Here is a 20,722-nt window from a genome sequence, read left to right on the forward strand (position 1 = left end):
CCCAGATCCTAACTGGGGCCTTTTTTCACTATCAACGTTAAACAGTAATTATGAGCCTGAATTACTTGTAATGCAGTTTTCACATCCTTTTCAGTCCCCTCCTCCCTGTATCTGCCACCCCACATGAACAAACACAACTACGTATAAACTGTGCATCTTATTTAAAAAAAAGTTTGGCATACAGCTTCATTGTGTCCTGGGACTGAGGCAGAATTAAAGCCGGTGACAATGCCACAATATATGAAGTGCACATGGAGTGCAGCAGAAATATTTTTTAACAAAATCTCTTCACATCCTGTTATGTTTTTAATACAAATTCTACCTTGGGAATTGTGAGCACTGTTATTTATGAATGGAGATCTCACCTCCACCAGCAATGTGATGACAATTATGTGGTTGCTACAATAACAATATTTAGAAAAGGCCCAGCAAAAAACAAACAAACAAACAAACAAACAAACAAACATACATTTTAAAATGGGGGGGAGGGTAAATAGCAGAGGAGAGAGACAGTGATGGCAAAAGCATAGGCTATTCCCAGATAGCACTGTGGTGCCCACATACTGCAACACAGCATTCTAGGAAGAGGAAAACTTTTCAGCTAGTCACAAAGAGGCCAATGTTGTAGTGAGGTAGAATACCCTTTTAATGTTGCACAGGAATAGCCATACTGAGTCAGACCAATCGGCCATATAGCCCAATGTCCTTTATTTTGATACTGGCCAGTTGGCAGAGGATTCAGAGGCAGTGAACAGAGCAAGACAGTTTCACATGATCCATTCCCTATCATTCAGTGCCAGCTTCTGGTATAAACTATAAGGACACCCAGAGGATGGGATTGCATCCTTGACTATCTTGGCTAACAGCCACTGATGTAGCCAATAGCAATTGAGAGTCCTAAACCACTGTACATCTATCCAAACTGCAAGTGGTATGAGTCAGATGCCAGGGTGGTTCCTACTGCTGCAATAGGGACATTCTCACAATAATAGGAGAGTGAATTAACATAGACCCTGCTTTAAGAAAGCACATAAACACTGTTCAAGCTCCTTCCCTATACAGGACAGCCCTTAAGGAAAGGGTCCTCTTGCTCTGAACAGGACTACTGGGGTATTTTCTTTGTTTAAATTAGACTTTGCAGATCCCCACAAGACTCTTCCAGGAAGCTGTAGAAAGGAGATGTGGATAGAGACAAAGGGGAATGGTTTGATAAACTGAGCAAATGACCCATTTGCCTGAAACTCCTTTCCTCTTTGAAACTAACACACCTTGGCCATGTCTACCTTTTTTAAAATAATTAATTTGACTTACCTCCCAATTTTTTATGTCCCCCTGGGGTCTCGTATTTAAATTTTGTATGTATTCTTATATTGTGTTTTTAAAATTTTGTAAGCTGCCTCGAATATTTTAAATAGAGAGGTGAGGTAAAAATATTTTGAATAAATAAATAAATAAATACATAGATTTTGCAAAACCTAAAGAGTGTGTCCACACTATGAGGAAACCTCAAAATGAGTCTGAGGCAGACTCTATTAACGTGGATGTGCTCCCTCAACTTAGAACCCCAGGAAACACTGGGGAGTAATTAGTTCAAATTACTCTGGGGAATAGTTATTTTAAAATAGTGGCATTGGGAGTGTCTGCACTATTACCTCTACCTGGAAGGAATGTTGAGAAGTCATTGAGTCCAGTCCCTTACCCTCATGGTAGGGCCAAGTACCATCCCTGACAGATTTGCCCCAGAACCCTAAATGGCCCCCTCAAGGATTGAACTCACAACCCCGGGTTTGGCAGGTCACTGTTCAAAACACTGAGCTATCCCTCTCCCCCATTTCAAAATTAGCATTATTCCCCAAGAAACACAGGAGTACAGATTTCAAATTAAGCAACCCCTTATTTCAAAATAACGGGTGTGGCAGTGAGGACACTCCCCTTATAAATTCAACTGAAAGTGCGGTTATTTCTAAATAAGTCCATAGTGGAGACCAGGGCCTTGCTATGGTTAATTCCCCATCCTGCAACGTATCTTTTTTATGTACACAACAGTAGGCAAATATTGATAAATTACTGAAAGCAATAAAAATACTATGATGCATGGTATAATTGTGTGTTGGAAAGTGGTTCATGTCCTCTATTCTATATAGCAAAGACATACCACTATGAATAAAATACAATCTTTTGTTTTTTTAAGAAAGTTTTCGAGCAGTTTCTTTCAAAAACGAAAACTGTATTAAATGTAGCTGGCTTCCAATCACCTATAAAGTAAAATTAAAAAAAAAAACAGAAAAGGAAATACAACTTTCAGGACAATAAATTGCTTGTATTTGTAGGCTTGGGGGTTTTTTTGAGAGGAGGGGAGGATTTCAAAGGTACTTCATTAAAAAGATGTTTAGCAGCACTGATGTAGTGTATATGGTTGCTTCTACTGAAGAACAGAACACAGGGTGTATGTGAGAAACGGCATGCATGTAATCTCTTGAGACAGGAGAATCCCTTAGGAGGAGGAATTCATCAAGCCAGCCTGATCTTATTCAGGAACATCCAAAAAGACTGCTTGGCATCAGGCTAGGAACAGAATTCTGGCAAGGAGCTGGCAACTAAATATATTTTGGCACCCTGCTAAACCCTTGACAGAACAGGAATTTATACAATACATGATGTGTCAGGGACTCACTGTGTCTACAGTTCTAATGCATATCCTTCCAGTGATGGCATCTATCCGCACTGGCATCTGAAATACAGTAAACAGTGTTCCTGCACTTTAGAAATAAAAGGGAATAAGCATGTAAATGTATGCTGCACTGAACAACAATTTATATAAAAAAAAGGAAAAGTAGGATATTAGTAATAGTGCCTACATGTTATAAATTGTTCCGGAGCAATTTAAGAGAGAAGGTGTTTTGATTATGCAAATGAGCTATCGGGTTCATACCCAGTTCAAGAAGCCCACTGGAAAGTGGCCACTCCGCTTCAGTGCATTAAATTGCTTTGGGTACATCTACACTGCACCATTATTCCGGAATAACAGCCGTTATTCTGGAATAACAATACTAACGTCTACACTGCAATGGCGTTATTTCGAAAGAAAACTGAAATAATGGAGGGCTTTTTCCAATGTTGGTAAACCTCATTCTATGAGGAATAAGGCCTCTTCCAAAACAGCTATTTCAGAAGAGGGCATGTGTGGATGTGGCACAGAGAGTTTTTATTTAAAAAAGGGGCCTCCAGGAAATCCCACAGGTTCCTGCTGGCCACACTCCTCAGGATTCGATAGTTCCTCTTGCCCTGTAGCTCTTAAAGCTGCAGACATAGGGGAAAAGGTCTTGTGGCAGGAAGCTGGCCCTCACAGCCTCCAGCCACACCGCAGCTACCAGTGCCTGACATCTGGCCATCATGGCAGACCCCCCAAGCCTCCCAAGAGCTCCCTGCCCATCCCATGGAGCACACAGAGGGCTTCCAGGAGCCTGCCAGGAGACACAAAAGATGAGTGTCATCCTGGTCTGGAGAAGAGGTCCTGGCCCTAATCGAGGTATGGGGTGAAGAGGAGAACCTATGGGATCTCCACTGCAGACAGCATAATACCCATATCTATGGCCAGATGCCTGATAGCTTGGCCACCAAAGGCCATACCCAGACCCAGGATCAGGTCTGGAGTAAAGTGAAAGAGCTCCACCAGGCCTACACCACTCTTGCCTCTATTTTGAACACCTGCACCATATTCTGGGGTGCAGTGCAGCCCCTTCCCTATGCCTGGAGGTAGACTCGGGACTGGAGATGCCCATTGTCACCCACCCGCGGTTCCAGCAAAGGAGGAGGAGGACATTCCTGTAGCTTTAACATTGCACTTCCTGATTTTGATACACTTTTTTGGAGCTACCCGTGATAAAAGTTCAGTATCTATCACCCTCTTCACCCAGCTACTGTGACAGGACTAGCCAATGCAAAGGGATGAAGCTGTGCTCCCAGGACATTCCTCCTTCTTTGGACAGCACAATGGCGGCCCCATGAATTGCCTTACATAAGCCTTATAAACTCTGAGTTCCAGAACATTAGGGATATGTCTACACGGCAGTGTTATTTCGGATTAAATAATATTATTTTGAAATAACATAGTGCGCATCTACACAGCAAACCATTATTTTGAAATATTGTTGAGATGGAGGATGTCTTACTCTGACTCCTGTAATCATCATTTCATGAGGAGTGAGGGAAGTCGAAGGAAGAGTGTTCTTCCTTCAACTTCCTGCTGTGTAGACAGTTCCAAAAGCCGAATTAAGCTATTTTGACACCAGCTATGCAATTGACATAGCTGAAGTTGCGTATATTAATTTGACTTTTGCCCTGCTGTGTAGAGGTACCCTGAATGTCCTTAGGTATGTACCCACAACTTGCACTACCTTCCACACTGTGTTTTTTTAGAATGTAATTCCTATACACATACATTAACAAAGACAAATCTAATTCCTTTAATTCAGAAAAAATAAAATAAATTAAAAAACACTGTGGCCTATTGTTATCCAAGGAATAGCCTGATTTAGAAAACAATTGCAGGTGAACATGATAATCAAATAGATATCACGGCAGCCATCCCAATTCATGAATTCCCTGTGCCCCTCAGAAGAATTTCAAGTAACCTGCATGGTATAATATGCTACAAGGGAAGCTAAGTCTAAAACACCCACTCACCCTGCTGAACAATTTGATCACAACCTTCTTTTCACTTATTGTTGGAGAGCAATACTGATTTCATAACTAATCTTATCCTGTCGTGCAACAATGAATATCTCAATCAATTGTATAAATAAAATAAAATTCCACAAGCTGTAATGCAAAGTATATAAAGTCTAGCATGTTTTTCAGTTCTAATAAAAGGGGGCAGTATTACATCGGTTGATATTCTGATATTTCTTAAATGTATTAGGGAAGGATGAAAATGTACTGTATTTTACAGAAAAATGTATTACTGCCTCTTGGACACATACTACTTTAGTGCTCAGGGATAAAATGTTCTAAAGCATTTTCAATGGGACTGAAGCATCTAGTCACTTGAGCGCTTCAGAAAATTTTTACCTGGGGTTACTATTTTGCTTTCTACATTACTAAGGAAATATATTGTGAATTTATGCACTTCTAGTGCAAGCAGACAGGATAAAGCACTGACACTTACATTTGCAAATGGAAATTTTGTAGTTACAAATACTATTTCATAAGCACATACTGTCAGGCCAAAGCTTCTCACACTGGGATGTATAATGTTAGGCTCCTCAATTCATATTTTTACACTTAAAAAGTGGAGTGAATTTCAAAAGTGCTGAGCACAGAACAGCTTTGGTTGTAAATACTGGTGCTGAGCACTTTTGAGAGCAGGTCACTTACATTCAGGTACCTGGATATGGACTCAGAGGCCAAATTTTAGGCACTTACTTTCAAAAATCCTGTTTGTTCTTGGCAGTCATAAATAGCTTATCAAAATGGCCAAACTCACAAGATATTTAAAGGCCCTTTGTGGCAATATAGTGAAGATGACTGGTGGCATTTTCATTTTTAATTTCCTCTCCATTCAAAGGCATCTTCCTCAGCCATAATCATTTAACAGAGATAAATTATTATTTCAAATGTAGTTATTTTGAAATAATTTCCTACTGTAGACAGGCCCTCACAGAGTTAGGATGTAATAAGAGGGAGTGGAAAGGTCTGTAACTCTTCATGTACAAAACATTTTTTGCCTTTTATTTGGTCCTGAAATATTAACATTGGCCTTTGATTTATAATTAAAGATTCTGCTATCAGAAATTAGCACCAAAAGGAAAGAAATCTTTAAGTTTTTGTTAAAATCCCCAAACAAAACAGAATACATGAATCCTTGCAGTTCTGAACTAAGTGTTTATGATTCATGGTGGCTCATGACAATCTACAATATGACTGTTTCTTTAGACTGTTATTCTTGTGTCTCATGTTTGGAAATTAGGGACAGTCATAACTAATTCTGGTAAAAGATGAGAAACTGATTGCCCGCAGCTTGGTCTGAAAAAGAACCATTACTCTGACAGAGTTCTGTCAGTCAGTTGCTAGTCATTGAGTTTAGAGAATATCAGGTAACAACGAAGGTGCTCGCCTTTGAACAATCTGGGGCTTGAAACAAAAAGATGTATGAACTCACTCACAATCATTATGGCTGTAATAACAAAACTGATCAAACAAATAATTGATAATACGATGTTGTACTTAGGAATTTTATATAGAAATTTATAGAGCACTATAAATACCCAATCTGCATGCAACCTGCAAAAATTATCTACCAGTATCTGCAGATTTAAAGGGCTGTAGCTATAAAATTTAGATCCATATAAATATGCAATCTTTAAAAGTGGTCCATAGATGAGGATATAAAGCTGATATTGTGGATTTGCAGGGCTCTAGGTATTTGGGGAAAATACTAAGATGATAAATTTTTCTTCTTTAGGAAAAAAATGCCTGCATGAATGGTAATGATTTTCTACAAAAACTTCCTGATCTGTTTTTATCAGAACGTTGTGCACATGTGCAGTGGCCACATGGAAGGGATGGAGCGTAACCACTCTAGAGGAGCTGTTACACTCTATTGTGTCAATAATCCATATATTTAACAGTCTCTAAATACTCTGCATTACAGCAGACCATAACATGTCCAAAGGGGCCGTTACGGCTTATTGAGTCAAATCTGAGTGCCTAAATATGGCTTTGACCAATAGACTGTAAACAACTCCAAGGGTAAATAATGAATATTTTAAACAAGTCCAGACTATCTATTGCATAGTAGCTATTATGTCTACATTAGGATAAGTGAAGTAGTCTTAATCTTTTTTTTTTTTCATTTGAAATAGAGAGAACAAAAAATGTAGAGTTTTCCACAGCTGTCTAAGGATTTATTAACTGCTTTTTAAAGGGGCTGGCAATCTGCAGTTCCTATTGAAGTTCATGGAAGTAATGAGGAAATCATGGCAGAATTTGTGGGACCTAATTTTGACTTCCAACTGCACATATGCTTATGCCCAAAAACCTACAAAGTGGTGGGGAAGGGACACACGGCACAGGCATATTATGCATGATTTGGGTTCCTCAAAAAGCTTGATGAGGTCACTTCATAGATTTCTGTAAGGCAATAGAATGCTTCCTGTAACAGTGTGCAGAAGATATAACATGTATATTTACCACATATATTCTGCAACCTGAACCTATATACCTCTATCCAGTGCATATAACTCATGCTTCTGCCTGCATACTGGCAAAACTTGAATTTGGCCTTTTAAATATAAGCAAAATGGGCAATATAGCATCTTTGGGGTTATTTAAAATATTTTCATTTAGAACCATTAGTCACCATTGCTGTTCTAGCTTTCTTTCATGATGTTGGCCCACAGTTGAATAGCATCAGGTAAGGTAGAGAAATTTGGCTTTGCTAATAGCCAGATGACACCTTAAGTACTATTAGCACAAAGAATGTTGTCAATTTAAACCGTAGCTGATCCCGAACCCTCAGAAAAATCATAAAAATGAACCATTCCAGATCATTAATTCACTTTGCTCTTACTGGCGACCAAGATCCTGTGAGCACTTTAAAGCTTTCTGGTTTTTTTTAACTGGAAGTGGGGCAATTTTCAAATATCTGTTTATTAGGGCTATCAAGCTATAAAACATAATTGTGATTCATTATGCAATTAAAGATTAATTGCAATTAATCATACTGTTAATAATAAAACACCATTTATTTAAATATTGTGCATGTTTTCTACCTTTTAAAAATGTATTGATTTCAATTTCAGCACGGAAGGAAAAGTGCCTCCTTTATATTTATTTTTGGATTATACTTATTTGCACTTATTTGCACTGTAAAAAAAACAAAAGAAATAGTACTTTTCAATTCACTTAATACAAGTACTGTACTGCAATCTCTTTATCCTGAAATTTGAACTTACAAATGTACAAAAATAACTGCATTCAAAAATAAAACACTGTAAAATTTTAGCACTTGCGAACCTCCTCAGTCCTACTTCTTGTTCAGTCAACTGTTCAGACTAATAAGTTTGTATACATTTGTAGGAGAAACTGCTGTCCACTTTTGATTTACAATGTTGCCTAAAAGTGAGAACAGGAGTTTTCACAGCACTGTTGTAGCCGGCATCATAAGATACTGATGTGCCAGATGTGCTAAAGATGTATACATCCCTTTCTGCTTCATTCACCATTCCAGAGGACATGTGTCCATATTGATGACACGATCTGCTTAATGATAATCCGAACAGACTGATGTGTGTTCATTTTCATCATCTGGGTCAGATGCCACCAGCAGGTTTATTTTCTTTTTGGGTGGTTCAGGTTTTGTAGTTTCCACTTCAAGTGTGCTGCTCTTTTAAAACTTCTGAAAGCATGCTCTACTTCTCACATCTCTCCCATTTTAGAAGGCACTTCAGATTCTTATAAACCTTGCTTGGGTCGAGAGCTTTAGAAATTTCATATTGGCACCTTCTTTGTGTTTTGGCCAATATGCAGTGAAAGTGTTCTTAAAATGAAGAACACAACTCTCGAGAAAATCATAAAAATTCATCATTCCTGATCATCATCTGAGACTGTTACAACATGAAATATATTGCAGAAGGTGAGTAAAACAGAACAGGGACCATACAAATTTCCCCCACAGATTTCCGTCACTAATTTAATTAACACATTTCTTAATGAGTATCATCAACATGGAAGCATGTCCTCTGGAATGATGACTGAGGCATGAAGGAGCACATGAATGTTTAGGATGCCTGGTACATAAGTACCTTGCAATACCTGCTACAAAAACGACTATACAAATGCCTCTTCTAACTTTCTCGTAATATTGTAAATAAAAAAGGGAGTGTTATCGCCTATAAATGTAAAAAAAAAATTGTCTTACAGATTGGCGGAACAGGAAATAGGACTGAGTGGACTTGTAGGCACTAACATTTTATATTCTTTTGTTTTGGAGTACAGTTATGTAACAAAAAAACTGTTGTACTTTCTTAACAAGTCTTGGTTTGCACTAGGAAGTTATTTTGAAATAATTCCCTTATTTCAAATTATTAAGTGGAGCATCCACACTACCAAGCCCATTATTTTGAAATAACGGGCTGATTATTTCAAAATAATAACTCCTGCTTTCCATGAGGACTAGCACTTTTTTTGAAATAAGTTATTTTGAAACAATTTTTTCAAAGGGGAAGGATAGCTCAGTGGTTTGAGCATTTGCTTGCTTAAACCCAGCATTGTGAGTTTAATCCTTGAGGGGGCCATTTAGGGATTTGGGGCAAATCTGTCAGGGATGGTATGTGGCCCTGATATGAGGGCAGGGGACTGGACTCACTGACCTTTCAAGGTCCCTTCCAGTTCTTTGAGACAGGTATATCTCCATATACTGTATTATAATTTCATAGTGTACACATGCCCAAAGAGATTGCATAAGGTGAAGTGAAAATATTATTTTGGGTTTATAATTTTTACAGTGCAAATATCTGTGTTAAAATAATATACAATTTAATTTTAATTACAACATGTAATACAATGAATATATACATGTAGAAAAACATCCAAAATATTTAATAAATTTCAATTGGTATTCTGTTGTTTAACAGTGTGATTAAAACTTAAATTAATCACAATTTTAAAGTTAATCACATGAGTGAACTGCGATTTATTGACAGCGCTAATGCTTATAAGCAATACAAAACATTTTGAGCCTTAAAATGACATTTAAAAAGGCATCAACGCAGGCTTAGAAACTGTGCAATTAATATTGTAAGCATCATCATCTGCACACAACTGTTAGTTATCTGAACTCAAGGACTAGTAACTCAATCAGTCCAAGCTGCAAATTAGCTTGTCATCATTTAGGTGTTAGACTCTTGTTACTCATTTGCATGAGCAAAGCCTACTTATTTTTGAAATTTTGGTCTAAAAGACAAACTGATCCATTTAGAAGAAGGAAATCCAAAAATGTAACTATGATTTCTCAGGCTTTGTTGGGATCTCATTCTGTGACATAGGTATAGAATAGTTTTTAAAGTAAAGTAAAAGGAAATTATCACACAAACAGGAATAATGAAAAGGGATTGTTTGTAAACTTCCAGAGTGAAAAAAACCATGGCATTCTATAATGATACTTTTTAAAATATTTTTTGTTTTAAATACATCTATTTTACATTTGATATGAAGTATGTGCACATTTTCCATGAGATTTACTACTCTTAAATGCAATTATTTTCATTATTTGGGGGACAGAGGATAGAGAGAGACCCTAATTTTAATGGGCAAATTTGTATCTCATTGTTTGATTATCTGCACTACTTTTATGGTTGTGGTACATGGCTGAGAGACTAACAACATGTCAGAGGTGTGGTAGTAAAATCCCAGTATAATCCCCACCCTTGTCTTCTTTTATTCATTGCTTCATTCTGTGGCTTATGCTATAATAAATAAAAACAACAGAATGACAGTGAGTCTTCATGATAAATCTTCTTACTATAATTTTGTTGTCAGAGTCTTAAACAGCACGACTCTGAAAAAATCTATGTTTAAAATTGGCATTGTGGGTTCCAGGGTTATACTCTTTCAGTGACTTCCACATCTGCTCTGCTCAGTTTAGAAGTATAGGGATATTTTTTCTAAAAGGCAGTGATGCAAGCTCAACCTAGGTTATTTCACCTAATGCATCATGAACAATAAAGATTCTGTGATTTAAAATTAGTTAACAATGCTGTTGATAACACACATGAAGGAAGAGATTCCAGCTCATTTTTCCAAAGTTTTATTGGCTCTGCTAAGAGACGTAAGGAGAAATTAAAAGTTTTTTTAGTCAATATAGGAAGCTGATAATGTTTTTCTGCAATCACCCGAGGAGCAGACTTTGTAGAGCAAGTAGGTGACTTTCTAGACACACATTTTAAAAAGTAGAAATAAATTTTAAGGTTTATTTTACCCTTCCTTTCTGTGTTTTAAATATTTTCAAATACAGATCCAGTGGCACTCATGGGATTAATTTGCAAAGTATGCTTCAATAAAAAAAAATTCCAAGGCTTATCATACAAGGTGTGACTTTTTTTTAACTTGCGATCTAATCCTACAGTTTTTCTCAATTAGGATTTCCATTAACTTTAATTAGAATCGTGCCTGAATAAGGACGGCTTATTTAATTTCTCTGTAACACTTTCTTTCATACATTATTCTGTATTAAGTGTTTTAAAATGCTATCATTTAAACCAAACCTAGTAGAAATAAACATTTATTAGGTTCTGAATTTATTTTGCAAACCATTGTTAATCCTATGGGGAAAAGTTTAAAGGAATCCTTTTCACAGGCTTTTTACTGTTATGTTGAAATTTACACTTAAAGAAGGATAATTTTTTGACAGATAAGAACAATCTAATATAAACTTCCCCCAAAATACTGCACTGTCCCTCTGAATAACATGCATTTTTTTTAGAATTACTAGGTGAATTGTGTTCTTTCTTTAAGAATTAGAAGCATTAAAAACTATATTTCCAAACTCTAACAAACAAATTCTAAAATTTAAACCACATGCTGATTTTTAAATGAATTAACGTGTTATTTCTGTGTATATTAATAAGTAGATCATAACTGTTTCTGTTTAGGCCACAGTACTTTCTGTGTAATAGTTTTGCATTGTTGTTAAATTAAATTTACAGCTGATATAGTGGCTTACAACTGATTTTGTGTCAATCGTTTTTACGGGGAAATAGCTTATATGATGTATATTGCAGGACAACTCATTCTTCTCGGGAAGATAATTGAGAAAGCACTCTTCAAGCAAAGGGCTGCCTTACAGCTCCAGCCAATTATACGATTCAGTGCTTCGGCAGTTCAGCGAAGAAGGACCCGCTCCTGGAGCAGATCTCTGGTACCTTGGCAAGACCATAGAGCACGGTAGTTTTCCTGAAGATTTCCTAAATTTTTGAGACTTCTTCTTTTGAGAACACCCCTGAAAGCAAATAGGACAGGGCCCTTCTGCAGATCTTGGGAAGCCTCGTTGTTAACACTTCTATCTGAATGCTGTTGGACAAAGTGCAATGTTTTCCCTGTTGCTTTCTCCATCCCATTGTACTGCATCCTCCTGTTTTCTACATGTGAACTATAAGCACATCTGTATACATCTTATGCCATCATGATACTCAACTACATCAACATGCTAAAACTCTCTCCAGCTTACTCATTTTGGGCAGGTCTACACTACAGCCAAAAGTCGGCATAAGGTATGCAATTCCAGCTACATAAATAACGTAGCTGGAATTGACGTGCCTTAAGCCAAGTTTCTGCAATTCCCACGGTGGGAGGTCACTTCTCTCAACTTCCATTATTCCTCACAACTGTGAAGAGTACTGCGGTTGATGGGAGCAACCTCAGTATTCAATTTAGCGGGTCTTTTCTAGACCCACTAAATCAAATGCCAGCAGATCAATCACCACAGCAGTGAAGACGTGCCCTTTGATCTCCATAGCAGTGAAGACATGCTCTTTGAGCTGATTAACACTATCATCTTCAATGAACAAGTCACACTAATGACCACTCACATCCTTAATTTCAATCAGCTAATTTGTTATTCTAACTAATTTGCTATATACAGATTCATAGATTCTTATATTTTGATGTCAGATTATGAATACAGACAGGAAATGGTACATATGCTTTTGTTTCACTAATATGTATGCATACCTTTTCATTCCTGCAGTTGTTTATACCCATGTTATTCATGGAGGGTAGTTTTACATCAACACCATGAGGCTGCTGCTGTTGCTGCTGCTCCCTCTGGATCTGCTCTCTCATCTTTCGAGCCTCCTGTATGGCTTTCATGACTGTGTCCTGGTCCCCAAATAGGGCTGGTGAGTTAAGACTGGAAAGGATATCTATAAATACAGAACACACCTAATTAAGGCTACCTTTTAGATTAGATTCCCAGCTATGCAGTCAGCTTTCATCTTGTCAGAGTGGACCCTGGTTAACCTCTGTAGTAGTTGTTGTAATGAAAATCTTCTCTTTAGACCAATGAGAATCAACATTTTTTTTTCATTTGCAGACCCTAAAATATTTTGAATGGAGGTGAGATCTGGAAATCTTAAACATTATCAGCAGACCTCTGAAAACAACTGCAGTGGACATCTGAATTAATAGGTCGAGCTTACTTATAAGAAGGAGACCCTCTTTGTTCCATTACACATGTGACTGCTCTGCCAATTGAACTCATTGAGACACTTAAAGTTGAGCAAACTTTGCTGGACCTGGACACAGATAAGAAATCTTTGAAATTATAAGAGTGAAAGCAAGCAGAACACCAGCTGGTTTTACTATTGAAATATGTGTTTCTTTATTAAGGGATAACTGTCACTCCCTGCAATATGCTTTGAAATCCAGAAACTTTATATAGTAGTTAGTGTGTTGGTAGGCAAGTTATCACCTTAACACATGCCCAAAGCTATAAATAACTGAGAGGAAATATTTGTTTTCTTTCTATTACATATAGTAGAGATAAAAAAAATCTTCAAGCATTAAACAAACACTCATTTCTCTATGAAATGTATTTATTGTAGGTAAAAATTAGTACTGTGGATAAAGTCCTCTTATTTTAGACCAAAAGACAGCCATTATTCAGTGACTGGTAATTTCAGGCGGCTGTGGTGAAGCTTTAACTTGATCCACCTGTTGTTGCTGCATGTGAATGCACTTTACACAATACAGAGATGTACTGTATAATGTACACATATGCAGTGTACTCTTGGTGAATCCTGCATGGCAGGCAAAAATGTCTGTTCTTTATTTTAATGCTCTACCTTTGCGATACTTGTGAACTTTTAACTACACAAAATGTATATATTATTAATTACATAAAATGACACAGTTTTGGAATTCTTCCTCAGAAGAAAATTCTTATTGATATCAATTCCATTGTCTTCAATGAGAGTTTTGCCTAAGTAAAGACACAATCACATTGCTTTTTAAAAAAATTAAAAGGTTAGCACCTCAGACTTTACCTTGAGTAGGAATAATTTATTTAACCTTGTAGCCTATAAAAGGTTTTAGGGCTTACACCACATTGGTTTTTAGCATAACTGAGACACCACCTCCCTAAAACAATGCCACAATAGGACTCAATCTATCTTCATCCTGAACAATTTTTTTAAAAGCTCCTAAGTCACGTGTAGTGTGTCTATGCTGCAAAACCAAACCAACAAAGCAACCTGCAGCAGCAAGTCCCATTGCCCAGGTATAGAGACTTGGGCTTGAGGGACTCAAGCTAAGACACTACAAATAGTCAAGTATGTCTTTGGCTCAGACTGAAGTTTGGGCTTTGAAGCCCGGAAATGGGGTGGGTTTCAGACCGAAGCTTAACCCCAAGCTGAAATGTCTATGCTGCTTTTTTTAGCACCGTAGCATAATCCCCACAAGCCTGAGTCTGTAGACTGATGCTCTAGTCCCAGAATCTGGTCCGAAATGATTCTGAAAATGAGATCCAAGATCCTAAGTCCACTGGGAGATTTTAAATGTTTCATTTCAGCCCTCTACTTTTAGAGGGGAAGAAAGCCTACAAAGTTTTGTAGTTTAACTTTTAATTGAAAATATCCTCATCCTCTGCCACTTTTGTACTCTGCTTCTCTCTAAACATTGGCTGTAGTGTTAGATACAACAATAACACGGCAACTGAGAAATAACATGATGGAAAGACCAAATGACAGCTAGCAAACTGCAGAAACTATATTTCAGGAAGCATTCTCCATAGGATTGTGAAGTCATCTAGAATGCACCACAACTTTTACAATTTTGTTTATTATTTACAAGTGTTTACATGTATTTTACAAGTATATCTGAGTTATGGATTGTAAACCATCAGTTTGTCATAAATATTCAGTCCACAGTTGAATTATGAGAATTCAGCATTTTAATTTTGTGGGCAACATCTAAACTGTAAGGTGCTTATTTCTGTTCCTTGATGGGATGGTCTAACCTTTATAAACTACATTCCCCCAAAACAAATTTTTCATTTGTGAATCTTGCATATGGGTCAAAAATTCCCTAGCTGCAAACATTTGAATGTAAAAGCAGGGAAATAAGAATGAATAGTAGAGCGATATGAACAGTCTGAACAGAAACACTTCCAAAGCCTTTAAAAAAATCAGCATATCAAGATAAAATCCTGATGTAATGATATGGCATAGCTAGGACACTACTGGGTCATGGGTTGATGAAACTTTAAAGAATAGAAGATTATATTTCTTTAGGAACACTCTTCTGAGTAAGACTACCAGGTGCGTTCAGGCTAACATGAAAAACTAAGTCATAACTAATTGTGTAACATATTTTGAGGTAATTTCAAAATAGCTTATTTTGAAATTAAAGCGCTATTCCAAAATGTTCCTTAACCTTCGTGGAATGAGAGTTACAGGGATGCCAGAATAGTGTACCCATTATTTTGAAATCTATTTTGAAATAACGGGCTGCTTTAAAAACACGGAATAGCTATTTCAGGATATTTCCGGTATCCCGAAATATCTCCACAGTGTAGACGTGGCCTCAGAAACCACCCCTCTTGGGAAAAGATTTCCCTGTTTGAAATCAACTGTGGGTTTACCTAAAGAGGATCCTCTTCCCAATGTTCCTCCAATAGGGCTCGGGATGCCACTTTTATTTGGCACATTCACTGGACTGGTTTTACTTGTTGGGAAGAGGCTCTGTGTCGGTGACGTCGGGGATTTGACAGGTTCGGATGTTTTAGGTCGGGCTGAGAGATTCAGTGGCTGTGAGGCTTCATCCTACAGGAGTTTAAAGTAAATAATTATTAGAAAAAGACAAATGAAACACATTATCACTTAGTAAGACACAGTCATTTTATACCTCCGAGACAATGCCACATTCTCCTGCACTAATAACAAAAGAAGCTAATTATCTGCCGTCTTGAAGATTCAAGGAAAGGAAACCTCATTAATTTCTCTGTGTTATGCTTCTATTTACATTAACTGTGTGGCTGGATCATTCTTTTTGCCAAATTGAAATTTGAATTAGCTCACATTACAGCTTAATTTCCTAATGTGTTTTCAGAGATCTAAATTAACCTAGGGCATTTGCAAAGAATTATTTAAAATTTCCCGCATCTCAGTAGTGCTTTTGTGCTGGTTCTATTTGAAAAGTTCCTGGAACTAGAAATAAGCTATGTAGTTTATTTGTTCATATATTAGAAATTAAACAAACATAACTTGGAAATATTTAGAGCCCTCTTTTATATTTTTTGGCCCACAGACCCATAACCTTGACATTGCTGCATTCCTTTCACATATCTTTTATTGGTACATACTCTGCACTAGATACTAATCGATGCTCCCTTCCTGTTATCAGCAAGGAAGTTTTGCAATGAATGTAAAAGCACTGCAATCAGCTACACATAACAAAAACATACAACACAGTTTCATTTTCTATATTCTATTATTCCACTGCCACATGTCATTTTTGTCATATATTACTTAGAATTAAATATTAAATTTCATGTACATGAGACCGAAAGTAGTGGTTAGGTGATGCTTTTGTAATCATTTCTACCATGTTCAAACACTATTGTCTATGTGTCTGGAATCCACTGAATGAAAACAGCATAAAGATGGGGAAATTGTCTATAAATGTGAAAATTTGGTACAGCCAAATATAAATATATGGAGATATACCTATCTCATAGAACTGGAAGGGACCTTGAGAAGTCAGCAGGTCTAGTCCCTTGCCCTCATAGCAAAACCAAGTACCATCCCTGACAGATTTGCCCCAGATCCCTAAATGGTCTCCTCAAAGACTAAACTCACAACGCTGGATTGAGCAAACCAATACGCAAATCACTGAGCTATCTCTCCCCTGCTGTTGTAGAGGACATTCACACTTAGTCTTTGACATACATTTTGTGTCAGAATGATTCCAATTTTAACAAATTCTAACTTTGGGAAGACTCTAAAAACTCATTTCTTTGATTAAGGTCCACCTTCCTCTCCCCATTCTCGGGGCATATCCCCCTTGCTTAATTTTTTAAGCAGCCACTAGGTCACAGTGTTTAAAAAAAACACCCACAGATTTTCTGAAATTAAAATGAAAAAGCCAAAGAAAGAGGTGTCTCATTTAAAATATACACAAAGCCATAATATGCTGGATGTAAAGGTACATAGTTAATATAGCTCTCCATATTTTAGAAGTCAGCACTGAATACTATGCTCCTTACTATCAAATAATGATTCTGCATAGTACACTGCTCATATATAACTCATTCAATATACCAACATAACCAATAGGTGCTTATTTATAATACTTTCACATCTCTAAAGTTAATACGTTATCAGCAACATCATCAGTTATATTTTCTCCCTTCTATTAGTTACTAATTGCTAATACAGTCCCTGACTTTGTAATGCAGGCAGACATATGTAGGTACATATGCAAAGCCCAGCTGAAGCCAATAGAGCGCTGCAAGAATGCAAGGGCTTTCCTGTGCAGAGCCAACGGCAGAGTAAGGGCCTGAGTACGTTCGTGTGCTTTGTGGTCATGATACAGCACACTGAGTACTACAGCAGAGCCCCGGTTCCTTCAAAAGGATTCCATGAGGACTGGGCTCATTCTAGGCTAAGCTGTTTGTAGGCTGAAGGATTATGATCCTACACACACAGAGGCCTAATGTTCAAATAACTTTGAACGTCTCTCTATACACAGAGTAGGAATATACAGTTTATTAAGCAAAACACAACAATTAAAATTGCTGTGCACTGTATGAGTAACAGAATTCCCCAAGAAAGCAATCTAGTGTTAGTGTATTGGGGTGTTTTTATATTAAGTATTAATTAATTTTATTTCATGATAACCCTGCCATACTTCCTCCATATGAAAAACTTGTAACTGATTTCTAATATTTTCAATAAATGAGTGCGCTTAACAAAATAAGCATAAAAAGACTTTTATTAACATCTACTGCAGTCCATTCAAGTAGAATTATGTAGGGAAACCCCCAAGAATTTGCATGTGGTAAAGTGAGTAATAGAACACAGCTGGCCAACGGAGCTGGACTGGTATTGGCTTTGGTTCAAGCAGATATGTGTTTAAATTTAACCAGGGAAAATGTTGCTCATCCAGTAACAGTTTGGTTTGGTGTAGATCCATTTGGCTCATTCACTTATACAATTACTTTTTCACATTAATGCACTCAATATCATACAATCAATCCCCTAAATCACTGGTGTTTAGTATCACTACACTATAGCAACTTTGCTCAAACATCTTGCCTTTACTTTTGGCTGCTTTTGCATCAACCTCTAGAAACACAACATCTGTGGTAAATTTCATTAACAGCTTTGAAGCACAGCACTGGATCAGGAGAGGTAAAATATTAGACTAATATGTATCCACAGTTAAGTAAAGTGAATGCTTTGCTAAACAAATGCCAGAGCTCTTCATAATGGAATAATTTATATTTATTAGTATTCTCAACATAGCACAATATGGTGGAAATTTATCAGCCCCAGCAGAAATATTTGCTAGACCACACTTTACCATGATGATTGATAATAATGAAAAAAAAAGACAATGATTTTTTACTCACCTGTCAAAACAAAATAAAATTCTGACCCCAAATGAATAGAATCTTCCCAGCATGAATGATTGTGGGTCTATAGGGTTTTTTTTTTGTATTCTCGAAGAATGTTTTTTTCTGTATAAAGTCAGTGTGTGTCTTCCATAGCTCAGTTTAATGTCTTTATATTTGCTGTGCTTGCTGTTCAAATCAATAGCATGTCCAAACATTTTCCCCCAAACTAAGAGTTTTGTAGTTTGAAGCAATTTGTTTTCCAACTTGTTTGGCATCGTGAAATCCAACACAATCACAGGAAAACACAGCCATAAAGGCAACCTGGTACCACCCACAGGTACCAGCTGCAGCACAAAGTTGGAGGGGTGCATCATGTTCATTTCAAGCTGCTGCCAAGTGCCATGTTGTAGCTGCCTCATACCAACCAAGTGAGACTAAGCAGGCACAAGCATTCAGCAATGGTGCAAAATCGACAAGAAGCAGCCTCGTTGTCAGCAGCTGTGTGAAATCAACAAGCGGCAAATCAATCTGCAGTGACACAGTTTTTCTCCCCGGAGCCCTGATTTACATTTTATTTTTATGTGAGGGTTGGGTTTTTTTTTTCTCCAAAGTTGTGTAAAAGTGCAGCCTGGGATTTGTGAAATAATTAGAAGGGCTACAGTCCCTCTTGGCCCTCACAATGTAAGTTAGCGCTATCATTCTGAGGAATAAGCTGCCTTCTGTGCTTTTTTTGAAACCACGCAATAAAACAGATGTTATTTATGCACATTATCAAATTCAAAACTGAATTCCTGAAGATACTGAATTTTAGGGATGAATTTTCAGTGCTAGATATAGAGATGAAGGGGAATGCCTGATACTCTTGTTTCCAAGGAGTGCACACCTGCTCTTCCATTCTCCATGCTGACAGTTTACCACTGAAGAAGAGTATTTCATTTAAGAATGAGCTTTCATATGGTTGGACTTCCTACTGTTAAAATAAATACATGGACAGAGTAGCACCACTAATTGCACTGCCTCTTTCAAACATGATTTTTTTTCCATTGAAAAATACCTTCACTTGAGTTATAGGGCTGGTCCCTCGCTTTTCGTTTTTCATCCCAGTGGGTGAGAGTGCCCCTGTCGTGTTCGGTGCCTGGGGAGTAGAAGGCATCTTGGCTCCAGGAGAAACCTGCATGCTGGCCAGCTGAGCTGCATAGAGTTGCTGCAAGACAAGAAACAAATAAAGAATATTGCCTGCAACTGTCCTAAGACAGAGATCCGATAAAAGCACATGATTTTATCGCTTTCTCTTGATGCTGCTTCTCTTGATGAAATCATCACCTTGTTCAGCTCTTTCTTTTTTGAGGTTTTCTTGCTTAATACTTTTAAAAAACAGATTTGCGAAATTCTCATCCAGGGCAAGTAACTATTTTTATTAGACAATTACATAATATATATTAGTTATTAATCCATTGCCAACAATTATCATAGCAAACAACAAACAGATAAATATTGTGCCCAAGTTAATAAACAACCATGACAAAGTTGTAAGCGTATTTATATAAAAAAGGATACCAATCCCTATGAAAAGTAAGAAACACTTAAGGTCTTTACATAGCTGTGCAGCAATTCTCCATAACAGAATATGTATTGAGAACTGAAGTTGAGGTTCATGTGCTACTGAAAACCACTTCCATGTTTTCTCTTGATATAGTTTAATGGTAAAGCAGAAATGATGCAGTCTAAGGGCTTGTCTTCACTACACGGTGGATCAACAATGCAGTGATAGACTCTTTGGTAGTTGATATATCATGTCTACTTAGATGAGATAAATGAACTCTGAGCACTTTCCTGACAACTCTGGAACTCCACCAGGATGAAAAGAGTAGGCGGAGTCACTGAGAGAGCAGCCCCCGCCAACCGTACTTCATGGAAGACACCACGGTAAGTACATCGACTTCAGCTGTGCTATTCGTGTGGCTGAAGTTGCACATCTTATATCGACAGGGGGAGGAGGCTTACTGTAGACTAGAACCAACTCTCAGCAGCAATGAGAAGTACTGGTGTTAATCGATTATCATAAAGATGAGAACACAAATATATCCTTCAATATTATCATAGAATATA

The 20,722-nt window shown here is 37.3% G+C and overlaps 1 protein-coding gene across 29 annotated transcripts in view; it reads right to left on the bottom strand.

The window, feature by feature from the left end:
- Positions 1 to 20,722, bottom strand: part of SOX6 (SRY-box transcription factor 6) — a 519,233-nt gene that overhangs the window by 70,794 nt on the left and 427,717 nt on the right. For 25 of the 29 annotated variants that reach the window (XM_025190443.2, XM_006134565.4, XM_075928048.1 and 22 more), the window contains 4 exons: positions 19,668 to 19,817; positions 15,638 to 15,818; positions 12,730 to 12,920; positions 2,675 to 2,731 (listed from right to left, as the gene is read on the bottom strand). In XM_025190443.2, the coding sequence (XP_025046228.1) occupies positions 2,675 to 2,731; positions 12,730 to 12,920; positions 15,638 to 15,818; positions 19,668 to 19,817 (579 nt within the window). The remainder of the gene's footprint in view (positions 1 to 2,674; positions 2,732 to 12,729; positions 12,921 to 15,637; positions 15,819 to 19,667; positions 19,818 to 20,722) is intronic. The other 4 variants (XM_075928052.1, XM_075928039.1, XM_075928050.1 and 1 more) reach the window with 1 other exon arrangement.

This window comes from Pelodiscus sinensis, chromosome 4 (genome assembly GCF_049634645.1).
Source record: "Pelodiscus sinensis isolate JC-2024 chromosome 4, ASM4963464v1, whole genome shotgun sequence".
NCBI lineage: Eukaryota > Metazoa > Chordata > Testudines > Trionychidae > Pelodiscus > Pelodiscus sinensis.